Genomic DNA, 18476 nt, shown 5'->3' with positions numbered 1-18476 from the left:
ATTTGTCTCTATACAATGTACACCACAGTTATTACCATGTAATTACACATAAAAATATGTAATCATGTAAAGAGGTTTTTGGCTTCATTAAAATATACTAAAAATAAATATAAATAAATGAGCAACATTACAAACAAAAAAAAAACAAGGTCCATGCAGCTCCTCAGTCTTGTGTAATAACTGGGGTTGTAGCTACCTGTCTGTGTCTCGTGGAACTGCACCAACAACTTTGCCTCACAGCAAAGACGGTTATGAGTTTCTTGCAGTGAGCATCCGGCCTTTTGCATGTGTTTGAATGTGCTCCACGTACCTGTGCGGGTCTCTCTTGGCACTCTGGTAGCAACTAACTGGGTCGAGGTAAGAGGTGAGATGAGAGAAGGTGGTCCAGTGGAGCAGGTATGATGCCCTTTTTAGAGACTCAAAAGAGGCTCCACTGGTCAAAATAAATGAGAAAAATGCTGACATAAATGAATGAAATGAATAAATAAAACATTTAAAAGACGTTCTACTTCGATGACACTGTGGAAACAACAGTAACGAATAAAAACAGAATTAATAATGGAAAAAAAAGTCAAGGATGAATATGTAGAGCTGTTTAAATAACACTATTTGTAGTCTGCGGCACCATTGTGTGATCTTAACTTCTGAGGTGTAGCCTGCATCAGTGAGTTTTATTGCATCAGTGCCTGCTACTGAAAATAAAACATGTTGACATTGTTTATGGAGGCAGAGCAGTGTGTGGAATGGGCGAGAGAGTCAGTCCTGGGTTTACACCCCCCCCATCCCTACAGTCGCATTTGGAGTTTGCATGCATAGAAATGATGCCGGAGCAGAGGTGTCACACGGCATTACCAAAGTTGCATGCTGAACAAAATTTGTATTCCTTGAACCGTCGAGTCCTTGCACTTCATTTACAGGAAGTAAGAGTCAAAACAGAATATGATATCGGCCTCCTTTTGAATTCTCTGTTTTGGAGTTTGGTTTCATGAAACATGAATGAAACAGCTGACGTCACTTTTCGTAAGAATTGCTCCAGCTTTGGTTAGCGACAGCGCTACTGTACGACCAGGCTCGAAGCACCGTGTTTGAGAAGAAAGTCAGTATTTTAGCTGTGGACGTGAGAAGAATGGCTAAAATGTTTTGACTGTACTAAACTGTTAATTTTTATTCGACTAAAACATGACTTAGCAAAAATGATAGAGTGTAAAAGCCCATTTATATTCCCTTTAAGTATGAAATTCTACCTAGCTGCACTGATCACATACAATACTTCCATGCGTTCTTCATGTAGGGATTGCTGTTCACCAATATATCCAACAGGGGGCGCAGCCAAAAGTTCATGACAAACTCCAAAAGCAACATGGCGGCTGTGGACGAACTATTGATAACGTACCTCTCCCGCACAAAACAGGAAGCAGAATAGCGTTGTAGGAGGTGGTGTTCAGTGAGGCTGTTAAATATATTGCGACTGGAGGTCGAAGTATTTCCACCATTCTTATGTCTTCTTCAGTGTCTCTTCAGAGCTATGTATTGGTAAAAACAGCAACACTGCCCCCCATGGTTTCCAGGGGAACTTCGCCATTTGGTCTGCAAGCTTTGTGGAAACATGTAGAAATATGAAAAGTGGATACAGAGTCCTTAACATTGAGCATAAATGGGCCTTAACACCATTATTCAGTGGATCATCTCTGGGTCCGGCGGCATCTTTCAGTCTAACAGACGACAAGAAAAACACGCAGCATTAATTCTTTTATTTTTATTTTTTTCACACTCCATCAGAGAACACTGAAATGTTACAAAGAGATGCGTCTGATTCTACATGGGAACAAACAAAAAAAAACAAAACAAAAAAAAAACAAAAATAAAAAGGAACAACCTCTATTATCAACAGACGGTGGCTATAGATTGGTGGCACAGCTCAACAGGAAACGCCACAGGAAAAATAATCGCACAATGTCGCTGGAAAAGACAAAGGACCTTTGCAAAGCTCTAATGCAAATTTATCTTTTTTAAAAGTCATATAACAATAAGAGAACAAAAATAAAAAATAATAATTGGGCACCTTCTAAGATTAGGCTAAGATTAGGTGCTGAGGTAGACAAAAACTATAACAATTCAAATTATAATATAAAAAAAATACAACACTATTTTCTCAATACAGAGCGACTGGACTGGCACTTGTGCTGTCACGACAATGGAGGGGAGAGTAGCACAGACACGCCAGGGAAAAGACAAGAGAAAAAGCTTTGTTACATAAAAATGCTTTGTTATGCTTGGTCCGACAGAGCGATTGGTCCTCAGTGCTAATATAAAAAATACAACGTCTTGGTGCTTTATTACTGAAAACAGTTTTTTAGTCTCGACCTCGATGGCACATGCGTTGGAAAACACTGCATGAAATGGCTACTTTGTTCTAGAAACACCACACCGAAACACAGAGTGCCAGCTCCAGGGATGCCATGATTCCTCTCTCATCAATTTAGCATCCCCTTCCAAATGCTATTCATTTAAGAAAAAGAAAAGTACTTTATAAAATGACAAAAAAGCAGAAGGGCGCTCCCCCAGTGCTAAACCTACGATATGAAGGTTTTCAATTCAAAAGGATTTCTGAAGTAGAAAGTTCTCAGCAGCAAACCTGTTGCTGACAAAAACAACCCCCGACCCCCCCCCAAAAAAAATCTTCAAATTTTTTTTTTTACTTCTACTGCAGCTCGTCTGGATTCCAGAAATGTTACCAAATTACCGCCAATGTCAGGATCCCGCAGAACACAGAATCTTGGCTGCTATCTGAATAGCTTCAAGGGTTTATTGCAGAAAAGGAAGTACTGCTATATTCATTTAAAAAAACAAAAGGAACTGAGCGTCATGACATCCCTAGTGTGCTAAAGACACCATATTTTAATCATCTTCTGAAAATACAGAAAACTAAGCAGATATAGATGGATATTTTTGAACAACTTCCATTTTTAGGCACAAAGATAGTACAGAAACATCGGAGAACACTGAGGGAAGAACTATATCAATGCCAATGTATATATATATCTTTTTTTTCCAACATAGAGAAAAAACAGTGGCATAGAATATAATTTTATTTTCTGATCTGATTAGTGCATTTTCCCCAATAATACCCAAACACACACGCATAGTTACACACGCTTTGACGCACTCGTACACCCGCAATAGTAGAAAACATTCAGAGGACGATGATAGGAATCAAAGGTGACTGATCAGGTCTTGCATTGTGGTGGTACAGACGGAGCTGCGTTGGGTTTATTATAGTGGGTGGATATAACACGAGGGTGGGGAAAAAAAGCCCCCTCAGCTCACAGTGTTTTGAGAATAAAATGGCAAGACACCACGGGACATGCCATCCCTTCTTTTTTCAAGTACGAAAACCAAAAAAAAAAAAATAATGTCGACAGTCAAGTTTGATTGAAAAAAGTGAATGACAAGTACTAGCAAGTTCGACAGCTTCCTTCTGCCGTCCCATGTTTTATCATCTTTTTTTTTTTTTTTTTTTTTTAAATTGTCACACACACACGCTCACAAACGGAGAGTTGAAAAAAGATGTGGCGGGATAGATTTAGTCCTTCACCTATAATGCATTTGACATCCAGAAAGCAACACTTAGTATTACAACACACACATTATTTTGTCCAACAATATCAAAGAGGAGCAAGGCGAAAAAACGATTCACACCCAAAGAAAAATTACAGGTAATAATAATAATAATAAAAAAAAAGAAATACAAACAGTTGTGCCCTGCTTTAACCCTCCACAAATGGAAAAAGGACTGACACTGAATACAAAAATATCACAATTTTTATATATCAAACTGCCATGGTTGGCTTTTGTTCAGGATTTCTTGAAGAGAATCTTCATTTTTTTTTTCTTTTTAATTTGTGATTAACACTTGCAGTTCCAATTGTCCATCGCACTCTGCAAAAAAAACAAAAACAAAAAAAAAGGTCTTGGGGTTCTGCGTTTTTTTAACGAACCATCTTTTTTTTTTTAATTATTCAAATTACAAAACTACAACTCTATTCACATATTTTCAAGTTTAAATTCTCCTGTTTAAACCCTCTTACAAAACGCAACAGTGCTTCCTTCCTTCCTTCCACGACGCTCTCCGCTTAAGGCTTCAAAACTGCGTTTAAAATTGGTCTTGTTTGTGGATCGGAGTTTCACGGGGAGACTTTAAGAGAAGGATCAATTTATCGTCCGCTGCTTTTTGCTCCACGACACAATCATAAATCAACTTTTCTGCAAAACAAAAATATGCACGAGATGATGACGCAGCAACAACATAAAACACCTAAAATAAAACAACAACTTAGAGGTAGCTTTTACAACAATATGACCAAACTGTACGGCTCCTTAGCAAGCGCAGTTATTAATACCAAGTTTGGTAACAAATAATGCACGAAAAAGAAATTCACGACATTTAGAGAAAACATAAATCTCTTCGACTGTGGCACTTTTTTTTTTTCTCTGCGTACACATTGCTTCATCTCACTGTGCAATGCATCTTTTCCGACACACTCAAGAACATGAGACAAAAGGGATAATTAAAAATTACACAAGCAAACATGAGGTCACGAAAAAAAAACGAGGTAATTCAAGTACGATGTGTTGAGCTCACACTCAAGGTCAATAATAATAAGCAACAGCAACAGGAGAGATGAAGCCAAGAGACAAAAAAAGTTGATTTGTTCATTCTTGTTTTGCCCCCGAAACTGCGGGAAAAAAAAAGCTTAGATATGTGTGACACAGTGACGGGCAGCTTCGCTAGTTCTCAATCATTACTTTCAAGCAGGTTGCGACTTGAGACGAATAGCGGTTTTATCCTCCTTTCACATTCATTTGTTTCACATATGACAGTTGAACCTGCCTCACCGTCTTCTCGTGAATATTTCCAGCACAGCCAAGGCTTTCCTCACATTCGCACCCGAAGCTACCGATATCCAGCCGATATCAGACAAACCTCCCCATGTTTGGATGAATTGAATGATGCGATCCAAAGAGTCGTGTCAGTTGCAGTGTTAGTGTGCGATTATAAAACTGTGGTTACAAATAAAAGATAAGGACGGTCCGGGTATGCGGAGCAGAGAAGCATATGTTTCAGAGTGAGTTATGACTTGTGATTATATACCGTGTCTAACAGAGACTGTTGTCGTGATTTGTTTTATCCGTGCAATGAAGCCATGATAAACAATAACGCTGAGCTGAAAAGAAAAATATAATCTGAGAGAACAAAACGCACAGTTGACGCCAATGGTGCCTCGAATGATCCGCCAACACAGAACCAGGAAGACTACTGAGAAAACTGGGGAGACGTTGAAAAGCAGCAGTAATACCCCCCCATCCGACCCCGGCAGAGTTTTCGTGCCCAACTCTGTCCAGTTTTATCTACTGCATAAGAGCATTCAAAAGCTCAGGATCCGGATTCTTAAGGGCTGTCGTCGCTGTGACCGAGTGGGCGGCGTGGAAATACCGAAAAAAAACATATTGATGCTTCAGAAATTGTAGTTTTATGAAGGGTGCAGCTAGTTATACTAAACTAAAAGTTCAAATGGTTCCTCAGAAACACTACGCAATTCTTTTGTCCCAAAATAAAGTATGACCAATCAATAACAAAAAAAAAAAACTGGCTCCCAACCATTTTAAAAAGATGGCCAGCATCCAACGCTGCTGCCTAAAATATCAGTTGGTGAAGTTTCAGCAACTTCCTGTATCGCTGCCGAGAGGTCCTCATATTCCGACAGCCCTTAAGAACCCGCCCTCCACCACCATCAGCAGCATCCAACAGTCACTTCCCTGCAAACTTGCCTCATAGTTTCGCATGAAATGACCTGAATTTGATGCGGATGTAGTGATTGACCCGGTGAATCCGAACAAAGACAGAGAATCTCCTCCGTGTCCATTTTTGTAATTTTTTTTTTCCAAACTCCGTCGGTTGTCGCCGCCTTTGCATGAAATAAACACAAACCTTCTTGCGTTTGAGTCTCTTGTTATTGACATTCCTTTATCGACTGCTCTCCTCCACTTCCTCAATCCCCCTTATTCACTCCATTACATTCTCCTCACCCCCTCTACCCGCCCCTTTCCCCCTCGGCTCTGTTTGCGCTCAGACGTAGCAGAGGTACAGGTAGGTCTTCTCTATGCGCCAGTCTGGCGGGACGTCTTCAGGCTTGTGGCCCTTCATGTGCTTCTGCATGGCTGACAGACTGGGGCAGTACTCCAGGCAGATGGTGCATTGGTAGGGTGAGGCTCCGTTGTGGGTGCGCAGGTGCTTGATCATAGCAGAGTAGTCCCTGGATCGCTGGTGGCACAGCTTGCACTCGAATGGCTTCTCACCTGAGGATGCGAGAGACTTGATCATTGTGGTCCAAGCCAATATAAAAACATAGTGTGCCTTCTCATGTCTTAAGAGCACAAACAGCTGCGCTGACACAGGGAGTCCCAGTTGCTCTTTCAAGGTTTTTTGCTTAACTTCTGAACATATATATAGAAAGAACATATGATATAAAGATTTGAAATTTTATTTTGATGCCAAACTAGTCGAAGAGTATGTGATGACCCAAGAACAAAAAAGGACCTCTCTAAGCCCCTGCAGTTGAATAAACAAATCGAGCGTCAAAATGTATTCAAAAGAATCACTCAACAATTTCCATAAAGTTTTGGAAGTAAAAAAAGAGCCTGTTTGACTTAGCATTGCATTGAATGCTTCATTGAGATAAGTGGAGACAAAATATAACGTAACAAGGCATTAACTGTCCATGTATGTATCCAGACTGAATAAAATTATGGGGACAAAAAAAAAAAAAGATTGCAGGTCATGTGATTCCTAATTCAAGAGAATGCCTGGAAAAAATGAGTAGTCACCCATTACTGGAAAAAAATCTTTAAAAATCTAATAAAGATTAATCTAATAAAGATAAAAAATATTTTTTCACCTTTATTCTCTGCACATAACAGTTCAAATATCAGACTCATTCCCAGCCAAAATTGAAAGTCCAAAATCGAGTGGATGCAATTTGACGATGCTTGAAAATATATTCATATTGTTGGCTTCTATAATATCATCAAACCTCAACTGTTGCAGTGCACTTTGAGACTCACATTGTGTCTTAACTGCACATGTTCCCGCACCTCTCTTGAACATTCTTAGATTCACCTCTCAACACAGTCTTCTGTAGGCAGGTATTCACACTGAATTTAACAATGCCATCACCTCCACATGCCAGACACCAAAAATAAACAGCATCTACCAAGGGCTTGGGTGAAATGCATCTGGCAAATCTCCCTGCTTTAGCAGCGTGATATTATTCCCTCTGCCTTCATCTGGCTATTTCACTTGTTTGTTTGCGCTAAATGCTAGTGTTGTGTGCATCTTCTATATCAATGCAGTGAAATTGCTCTGGCATTTATTGCCATTCGCGCATCACTGTCCCCTCCACACATGACCCCGTCATTTTCATCAGCCGTGATAGCACCCAGCTCAGCGAGAAAATTGCAGAGTTCTGAGAAAAAAAGCAGCAGAATTGCTTCGGCAGAGTCGCACCAGGGAAAAGAGAAAGAGCCGCCAGACGCTTGGCAAGGAGGTAAACAAATCAGCAGTTTAACCAGATTAGTATCTAAAACACTTGGTATGTAAAGCTGCAAATAACCATGAGGAAATACCCCCAAAATGTCAGGAGGAAGAGACGACAAAAAAAATTGTGAGGGTGAAGAGACAAAGCAACAAGCTGCACATGAAACTCCAGATTTAAATAGGAGAGCCGAACATGTTTAGCCCTTTTATTTCGAATTGAAGTAGTGATCTAGTTTCACAGAAGTCAGTTAAAGACTCGGCATGTAGAGCTGGTTGAGGCTTCTTTTGAATTCTGATAAATTGTAAAGTCTGGCAGTAACAAACTGGCCATTAATTACTATCATTAGTATTAAAAAAATATGTTGTTAACATATTTTTTAACAACATATTTGTTGTTAAAATAAAAGAACAAACTTCAAATAGTTAGCTGCATATATTCCACAATATATCACATACATTTAATGCTGTTGTACTTTTTCTTTTGTTGTTTTGTTTAAATTATACTGGATAACAACGTGTTATATTTAACATATAACACGTTGTTAAATATAACAACGTGTTATATTTAACACGTTGTTATCCAGTTTACTCATCGCCAGGTTGTTAAATACTGTAACTGAAGTTGGTTCACCAGGGGTTGTTTTATTGTTGTTTATTTCACATGAATGTTTGCACAATTGTACCTGTTTTTTTATCAAGCAGGTGTTTCATTTGTGAATATAACTCAACTTACAAACTCATCTCAACCATTATAGCTGCTTATTAAAAAACAAAAAGAAAAAAAAAACATTTGAAACACATTTGTACACTACTCTTTAAGCAAACAATCTCTGTATGTTTTATTTACATTGCAAATTTTTAAGTAAAACTGATTGAAACCTCCAATGTAAACTCCCAAGTTGTTCATTCCAAAAAAGAAATGTTCCATACAGCAGGGACGAGTTATTAAAGGTTTTCTTTTCCTGTGAGAATTATTACTATTTTTTAATATTCTGACTTCAGTTTGCCTGAAAGTGAACAGTATCCTCATTTAATGCGTTTATTTTTGCTTATGAACAACATGATGCCCACAGTTGGTCAACAGAGGACCACACCCAGTCAGCGCCTCAAGTTGGAGTATGTGGATCAACACCATCTTTCCTGGGCCCCAACACTTTAGTTCAACTGCGCTCATTTGTCAAACACAAAAAAGGGTTCATGTGATGCTTTTAACTTGCTTTTCTCACAGGTGTGCACTTGCTAACAGGTTATATCACCAATTTCTGTTTTCTTTACTTTGGGGACCTACTGTACATCCAGGTCTTGGTCCTCACTGAAGCACCCAAAAACAATGTCTTCTCATGCTAGTCTACATTATTGTTATCTCTATTAAATTCACATACGTTTTAGATCACTTGCTGCATGGTATTATTTCACCTAAAAGAAAATCAATACGGAGATGTAAGTAGCATCGAATGAAATGTTATCAACTTGAAATGGTTTCATGTGCCATTGTAGTCTGCAAATACTACGGAGCTGATGTTAAGTCAACACGATGATGGGGGGAACTAAAGGTCAGTGGCGCCATTATTATATTTTTGGCCGAGCAACGGTATCATTCATAACAAAAATAAATCAAATTAGTGAAGGCGGCATCTCAGCAAGACCAAACAAAAGGAAGAGATGGATCAAACTGATGAGAAAGTGAGGAATGAAAGGCAGCGTGTGTCATCCACGTGTCATGGGTTGGAAGTGTCGGTGTGTGACAGCCATCTGTAAGTTGATGTGTGTGAGTCAATGTGGAAGCTTGTAGCTGCCTGGACAGAGAGCGAAGGTCCCATCCTGCTCAACCTCTCCTCCTCTAAAGTAGACAGTCGTGGCCTTGAGCTGAAATGTTGAGGCAGATCTATGACATGACAAATGTGCTGGGAATTGACTGGCTAACATGACGGCATTGAAACAATGCGTTGACAAGGTCACGCCACCGTACTCCATGGTGCCTGAAGTGCACTTCCAGCCAACCCTCTCACGCACCTGTGGGCTGCTTCAAGTGACTCAGCAGGCAGGACGTGGCCTCGGGGCCTTGAGTTTGACACAAGTGACGAAGCCGGATTTTCTCTTTCTTACTAACAACATTCATTACTTGAATAACTTACAATTAATGCTGGGACAACATTATTACAATGAATTACGACAAAAAATTTACACTTAACACTACTCTGAATGTAATTGAAATTCTTAAAAAATTTTAAATTCTTATACAAATATTTTCAAGACAATGTTTAGCTTTAGTTTGAATAAGGTGATATAAAAACTTGAATAGAAACTGATGCAAAATAAACAACATTTTGTGGTTTAAATATGTATGTATGGGTCCATCATTTTATTCAGTAATATACCAAATTCATTCAAATTAAAAAATGTGGCTTCTTGTGGCACCATTAAACTGTGATTAACTGAGATTATTTTTTTTAATCGAATCCCACACCAATTTACAATATGATTCTATTTTCCTCACGTTGTTTTCCAATGTAAGGACGCCATCTTTACACATCAGAAAAATTTGACAGCATCCGCCAGACATCGCTGGATACATTTGGAAAATTGGCTTCTAGGAAACAAAATGTAAATGTTTAACTTGACCGGCTGATCAACTCCTCGCGGTAACATCAAACGGAGGATCCTCCCGGCAAGGTGCGCGCCGCCAGGTGTCATAAATCAAAGAGCACCTCTGCTCCCGGCTTTTTTTTTTTTTTGGGTGGGGGACTCTAATATTCAAGAGGGCCATTTCAATTCCGCAACAGCCGCCGTCCTAAATGCGCTAATGATTTGAGTGATGGCAGGGAATAATCCACCAGCGCTCCAGTCGGCAGACGCAAATTAGACATGTAAATGCTGACCTTTAGCAATGGCATTTGAAATGAGCTGTCGGAAGTGATCTGGCCTGCCGCTCGCTGTCACCTTTCAGCCGGAGAGACGCGCACGTGAGACGGCTGGCGGCGCTCTGCTCTCCCTTGGTTAACCTTGACCTCGGCTCCTGGCTGGGGACTCAACTCTGGGCCGTAATAGTCATAAATAATAGCGTGCGCAGCTCTGACATGGGCATGATGTCCATATAGATAACCAGACTGTAAACAAGGGCGCCTCATATAACTGGCTGATAATGAATTGCAAATACGCAGCGGCTATTGATCCGCCATTGGCATTTGGGATGTGTGGAGAGATGGGGGCGTCGGGGTTAGCTTGCCAATGTCGATGATTCATCAAGCAGCTCCCTTTTGTGCGAGGTGGCCTTTGACGGTGAGCTTGTCACCTGCTCTTGTTATCTGCTGTTGCTCCCCGGCTTAACGTGGAGCCCCCCCTCCCCACACAAAAGGGGAAAGGGTGGACCGGGGGGAAGCCAATTATTGGACAGGCTGCCTTGATAGTGTGGCTTAACAGCTGGCTTATTGAATAGGAGATGGGCGCACACGCTGTGGATCTGTGCGTGTTAAAAAACAGACAGCCAGCCTGCCACAAAAAAGCGCCGCCGTTGTTACTCAGTTGAGAGTTTGTAAGCTGCACTTATTCTCGGGAGTCGCCAGCCTATCACCGTGTCAACATCTTTATGGGACTCTAAATATACAGGGATCGATACAAAGTCTTTGGAGACGGTTGTCTACTGTATTACTGCCACAGAGACATGAATCTGGTCGGGGAATGCTACTCGAACCTCCAAACTGACTCCACTATCGGTGTGAATAAAGGTGGATAAACTATGAGAATCTTGATGCACCTTTTATATGATTCATTTTTCACTACTTCTTAGTAACGGTTGTATTGTATTCACCCAGTAGTGGCATTTTAAATGCTGTGAATGCGCCAAGTCATATTACCCTTAATAATTTCGACAAAACAACAAAATAAAAAGTACAACAGTATTAAATATACGTGGTATATTGTGGAATATATGCAGCTATCAACAATTGTTATCAAGCTATATATTTACAATGCATCTAAAAAGAGAATTATTCAAAGTAAAAATAAAAACAGAAATATAAAAAACTTTAACCCATTGAGCACCTGCTACTGGCAGCATTGCTGCATTAGAAACCATCCCAGCTACAAATGTGAAGCCTGATGTAGTGACTACTTTACAAGTGCAGAAGGCAGACACCTGTAACTTTAATTTCAGCAGTATTTGAGTGTGTTTTTCTCTCCCAGTTCAGGAGTATATAAGGTTTGAAAACAGCCCCCTTCAGTAGACAAGTAGAGCATGGAAGTAACACTACTGGAGACGATGGTCCCACAGATAAACACCTGTATTGCATAAAAGTTATGCAATATACTACGGCCGCCACGTCATAATATACCAAATTGACGTGTGAATTTACTTCAGACTCTTCCCTTTTTCTTCATCTCTAACCTCAAGCTACAGCCTTTTGAAATAGTGACATTAAAGTGGAATATTTCATGAAATAAAAAAAGAAGGAACACAAAGGGTTAATTCAACTGCATCATTGAATGTGTAAAAATACTACACACGCACACAAAGAAAAATAAAGTTAAATTAAAATGTAGAATTTAAACCAACTATAATACACTATAAAACATTTAAATTGCTGTGAAAATGAAATAAAATAAAGCTCAATAAATATTACATTATAGTGAATAAATAAAAGGAGGACATAAAAGATCATTAATTGAATAGTTCAAATGTATATCTCAAACAAATACTTTAAACCTGACTTCATGTGAGCAGAATAAATACAAGCAAACTGACATCTCCATATTAAAACCAGCGTATGACTCTCCGCAGGTGTGATAGAGGGATGGTACCTGTGTGCACGCGGTAGTGGGTCTCCAGCTGGTGCTTGAGGCTGAACTTCTTCCCGCAGCCATTACATTCATAGGGCTTCTCCCCAGTGTGGATGCGCTTGTGGCCCTTCAGCGTGCTCTCATCCCGGAAGCAGCTCCCGCAGAACTCGCACTCATACGGATGGTCCCCTGCTGCAATGTCGGAACACAAGGCAAAGTTCACTTCATCTGGAAGCAACACGACCTTGACAGTAAAACCATCCGTGGCACATTGAGTGAAAGATATGTACAGTTTTAAAGTTACTACTTTCTAACATCAGGAAAAGGCCAGCGTCACTGCTGATGAAAACGTATATTTTAGTCTCAAACACTGAAGGCATGAATGCATCAAGAGCGACAGTTAAATGCAAGAAATTGTTGGTGCTGCTCGGCAAACATTCTTCATGGATTCTCTGCTTTTGTGTACATCCTCCAATAATTACATCCTGTCAAAGCAGGACCCAGCCACCAGACTTGTTATTGACCGAACCATCCCCGTCATGTGGAGCGTGATGCTGGTGGGCGGAGGGCGATTAAAAACAATAAATACAGGAACCAAAAAAAGCAAGGCTTCACTATAATTTTTGAAGTGTGACGTCCGAATAGAGCGCAAGAGAAACTGGATAAACCCATTCTGGACATGCCTCTAAACACAACAGAAAACTGAAAGAGGAAGACGGAAATACTACGAAAAACATACTGAGATTGTTTGCTAAAAGAGTAGAGAGTACAAATGTGTTGAGTTATATTCACAAATGAAAGACCAGCTTGATAAAAAAGAGGGACAACTGTGCAAACATTCATGTGAAATAAACAACAATAAAACAACCCCAGGTGAACCAACTTCAGTTACAGTATTTAACAACCTGGCGATGAGTAAACTGGATAACAATGTGTAAAAAGAATGAAGTGGGTGTGAGGAAAAAAGTGTCTAGACATGAGCTCTTTTTTTTTTTTTAAATGACATGATGACAATAACTTGAGTACAGAAATAATAAGAGCGGAAGGATGGGTGAGAAGGAAGAAAGCTGAATGGAATGTGAACTTGTGAAACACGTCCCTAGGTTTTGGGCAATTTTTAAGGGTGTTTTCATGCAAAACTTTTTGGAAGTGGAGGGATTTATATTACAGTTTATGGACGTACGCGAATTGATAATGTTGGATTATGGTGAAATTAAATATAGTTTTCAATGGAATAAGTTAACATGAAAAAATAAGACTAATTGTTACAAAAAGAAATGCAACCTAATTTGAAATATTTGGAACAGCAGTGTATTTTGCTCGGACTGTGTGTGGTAAACATTGATACTTGAACTTGAAACTCATTGTTGAAGGACATGACAGTGCAAAAAGTAGCGGGAAAATAAGAAGATTCTATGTTTCATTTCTGTTGTTCTGATTCAAATGTTTTAGCAAAAATAATTTCTAAAAGTTTTTGATAAAAAGGAAAAAGGAAATTCAAGGAAAACCAGCCACAAAGCTCAATTTGGATTCCATTCCCCGACACACCATCACTACTGGGGTATTTTTGTTGAGTTTGCTTTAAGATTTTCTCTCACTAAGAGCTCTCTAGGTGTTAAATGTTGATTTCCTTCCTTTCGCCATGGTTGTGCTGCTGAACAGAAGCTGTCCCCGGGAACAATATACATATTTTCCTTTTGTTCTACAGAGCTAATAAAACTTCAATTATTATTCAGCATGCAGCAAACCGCACCATTATTTATCTCCCCGCTGCGGTGGATCACCTCAGACTTGAACTTGCCAACATTTGAAATAATTCATTTCAACCACTATGATTTAATTATGGAATATTTTAATTTGGAAGTAACCTTGCTGATAAACTTCCGTACTTGCCTCGCAGTTTGCTTGTGGCTGAATGTTAACACCATTCATTCTCTTCATCAAACTGCTTCCATCCAATTTTCAGTTACCGGACGCATGACTATAACCAGAGATCTGTATTATAAAGGAATGCATTATTCTATGGAATCTTTGTTTCCTACATGGATGAATGTGAGGTTATTCATGTGTACAGTGTGTAACAGAGCTCTAAAACACACAAACCCTGACAAGGCTGTGAATGGGAACGATAGATGGCTGAAGGAAGCGTGTGAAAATGCACACGAAGCGTAATGTACAGCCATATTTCCCGCGTCACGTAGCACATTTTTGGCACGCTCTTGACTGCTGATGGACTAGCGGAGAGCTAAATGACAACAGACATCACAGTCGGCTGGTCAGCAGCCAGCTCCCATGTTCCCAGGGGGAGGCAGTAATGGGTATTCAGATATCAATGATCAGGATATTATGATGTGATAGCAGCTCTCACCGTCGGCCCCAGCACTGATCACATTCCTGTGTGTGACGGAGTGCTGCTCTTTGCATCATTTGCTTTCGCCCCCTCTTGTTACACTCCCCAGCCGAGCAACTGTGGATATTTATTAATGTATTTCCCTCCATTGCTGCAGGTTTAAGCCACCATCAATGACCTATGCCTTTCATTATCTGCCTGTCCAAGATGCGACGTGCCGGCGAATAAATTGCATTTGTGCCGCCGCCATCGCCGGTGAGAGACAGTTTGAGTTCTCTCCTGCATGTTTTATTTAAGCTTTATGTCGGTTTACATACAGTATGTATGGGCTCGCCTGGGTTATTTAGGAAGACAGGGGGATGCAAAGGGAATAAAAGATGGATACACTTTAAATGCTGATCACATTTTGGAGCCATGGAAGAAAACATTTTCAGTGCCTCGTGGTATTGGACTGTTTCCCATTAAACGGAAGCTTTGATGAGTGCGTGTGTGGAGACGGGGGGGAAACAAGTGTGTGTGTGTGTGTGTGTGTGTGTGTGTGTGTGTGGCGTGATGGTGGGGGCTGGGCAAAAATCAATAAAAGTGACAGTCTTTATTTGTCTGCATGAAGTTATCAGTGGCTCCTGCTGTAAGACATTGTGCTCTTTCTAGCGTTTCAACCGCAGCAGAGATCACAATCCATCACGGCGCTCGGTGGGCTCGCAGGATGCGGCGAGAATAATAAGTGAGCTGATGTTCACCTGACTTTAATTAGGGCCTGTGATCAGACCGGGGAGTGGGTCGCTCATATTCAGAGCAGACCATCGGGCCGTGATTTATGGCCAGTGTTCCACCACTGGCACTGATCTGATAACAGATGTATTAAGTTCATAGCTGCGGAATATACTGTTGTCACCACCTTGTGTTTTTCAGTTTGGGGCCGTGTTTATGCTGCAGATAGGACCTGCATCAAAGAATCCAAGACCACACTCAGCATTAAGCATCAGTTGAAGACATTGAGCACATGCGACAGTAGCATTTCACTTGTACTAGGTAAAGTCGCAGGGGCAGCACTCAAGCGAAGACGCCCAAACCTCAGTCAGCTCAGAAACCACAGGTGAAATACCTGGTCAAAATGTGTGTTCCCCATGACTTCCTCAGAGTAGGGTTGGAACTAAGGCGGGCGGTATTTTGGGACGATAACATTTAAAAGTCAAAAAGTCTCAATTCAGTTGCATTCAAGTAATATTAAAAACAACCCACATTTGTGATGCCAGTGTTTGCTTGTTTTACTTCATGGTTGGGGTCAGATATATGACTTAGAAAGAGTTGAGTCCTGACCCACCACTGACAGGGTCCAGGTATCGGTGTCACTTGTTTTTTGTTGAGTAGACGTGAAGGTTGTTTCTATTTTGGACAGTAGAGAAGACCACCGTTCTCAGTTCTGGCCAGCTGAAAGTGTACGCTTAGAATTAAATTCATTCCTAGAGTTCCTTAGTGTTAAGAGAAAGTAGTTCTATTCTAGCTTCACGCATACGATGTACCACCTAACTGCTTTTTGTGGCGACAGTTTTCCAGGATGTTAGACTTAGACTTCAACTTTCTTTATCGTCATTGCACAAAAACATATCACTATATTATGGCAACAAAATTTCGGTGTGAGGCCTACGGTTTCCAAAAACAAAAACTATATGTCCAAAAATGAATAAATACACTTGATGTACATGTATATACTAAACATAAACAAATAAACAGTATTGCAGCTATTGTCCAACGTTCAGCAACCTGACAGCACCAGTGACGAAACTGTTCAAGAATCTATTACGCATGTAACTGTCCTTCGACTGACAATAGTCCACCTCCGAAGTTGACCAACATCTGGCCACCAAATTTTTGGCTGAGCCACTTTACCTGCCCATAACTACTTTCCGGTGCCTTACACAGAGTTCAGCCGGCTGACTTGTGGCTTGGGGGCCACAAAGTTAGCTAAACAAGTGAGTTGCTTCTATCTCTACCGAAAACCGATGAACATATTGAAGGGTCGAATGAAGACGGCGAGGTTTAGCTTCAACGGCATCTTCATGATTCCAAATGTCGCACCAATTCATCCTAAACTCTTGCGCCCCCTCTGCTCCTTACTCATAGGTGACAGACTGAACCATGACCTTGGTATTACTTGGATCGCTGACATCACGCGGATGGAATGAACTATACCTGGTTTAGATTTACACTATGGGGAGATAGGCACCTGTACTCTGCGGTGTGAATACCTCTTATTTGACACTGACTTTTTCGGGGGTATGTTTAGCCACACATAGTCCAGAAGAGTATTGTTTCTCAGTCATCAGCAACAGGTAACAGAATATTTTTTTTTCCGCACAGCCATGCACCATTTCTAAAACTGAACAAACTGACAATATAAACGGCCAGACAGTACTCAACTCAGCAGGGGGGGGGAAGATGGCTCAGGTTTAACTGTCCGTCACACTTCTGCGATCATTACATCCGCTTTTATTCTTGCAGCCTCGTGACTGCAGATGAAGGCTCGACACGCCGAGGTGGATCCAGAGAGCACCCTTGGGTGCGCCCCCCCTTGAGTACCACCACCTGCGCCTCCTGTCCCCCCCCACCTTTGTGTTTCCTGTGCGACATGTATAGGTTTGCTGGGGGCGTGTGCGCCCGTAGGCACCGGGGGGGGGGGGGGGGGGGGGGGGGGTCCACAGTTGAGGCTGTAAATCATGGGGCTTCATCAACGCCAGGACCAGAACTGATTTATTCTCTCACTCACGCTCTGCCTGGCCGTCTCTCTATCAAATACAGCTGCGAACACAAAAACGCCATGCCACAGCAGACAGCAAATTGGCTCACAGTTAAAAACACACACACACAGGCACAGACACTTACACAGACGGCGCACAACAACAGAATATTAATGAAGGTCTGTAGAGTGTAAAAGAGGAGCGAACGCACAGCTGCTCCCTCTATGTGCCGACACTGTGGATGGGTGAACCCAAAATACACTGTACATACATGCAACAAGCCCAGTGAAGGGGCGGCTTTGAGGTGAGCGTGTGTCTGGCATGTTAAAAAGAAGAAATCGCAGGTGGTTGGATGAGAATGAGAGAGCGGCACAGCGAGGGAGCGATGGTGAGATTAAGATGCTGGAATAAACAACATTAAATCAGCTTTTTTTTTTTTTTCCCCTCCTCTTCCGCCCCCGCCTTTAAATGGTGATCCAGTGTCAGAGCCTCCACCGGCGAGGCTGCTTTTAGAAGATAAGGGAGCAGACAGGTAAAATGAAGAACGCGTAATGAACGGCTATAAAACGCTTCCTGTAGCTTTCTGTTGTCAGTTGATACAAGTGAGTTGTAATTTAACCAATAACCTGCTTGTATGTAAAAAGCTTTCAGTGGGAAATGAGCGGAAACACGCCGAACATATAAATGAGGGAGAGAACATCAGGAAGTGTTGATTTGAATTTCCTTCGATTCTTAGGCGTGTTGTTCCTCGCTTTATGACCAACTATCTAAAATATTACAGTTGCAATTACAGCGCTAACCAAAGGGAGCACTTTGGTTTGTATCACATGACTGCTCCCAACAGGTCACTTGCTCCCGAACTGTTGAGCGGAACTGCACGCTGTGAGAGCATCTACAGCAGAGTACGAACCGCCACATTAGAAATCTTAAAACGGACGACCGACATTGTCTTTTAATGAAGTGAGAGGATGTTTGACAAAGACCAGAGGTTTCCAGCTTGGTGGCGGAGGAAAATATT

The 18476-nt window shown here is 41.1% G+C and overlaps 1 protein-coding gene across 1 annotated transcript in view; it reads right to left on the bottom strand.

Moving 5' to 3' along the window:
• Positions 1-1736: 1736 nt before the first annotated feature.
• The window catches only part of zbtb16a (zinc finger and BTB domain containing 16a), a 130288-nt gene continuing 113548 nt past the window's right edge, over positions 1737-18476 (bottom strand). Inside the window, exons 6-7 of the mRNA XM_053847349.1 lie at positions 12392-12562; positions 1737-6357 (exon numbers count right to left, since the gene is read on the bottom strand). Coding sequence (XP_053703324.1) covers positions 6128-6357; positions 12392-12562 — 401 coding nt within the window. The 3' untranslated portion in view covers positions 1737-6127. The remainder of the gene's footprint in view (positions 6358-12391; positions 12563-18476) is intronic.

The sequence above is a fragment of the Synchiropus splendidus genome, chromosome 17 (genome assembly GCF_027744825.2).
Source record: "Synchiropus splendidus isolate RoL2022-P1 chromosome 17, RoL_Sspl_1.0, whole genome shotgun sequence".
In the NCBI taxonomy this organism is placed as follows: Eukaryota; Metazoa; Chordata; class Actinopteri; order Syngnathiformes; family Callionymidae; genus Synchiropus; species Synchiropus splendidus.
Note: the sequence above shows the minus strand (reverse complement) of the source record. Positions and strands in the feature narration are given on the sequence as shown.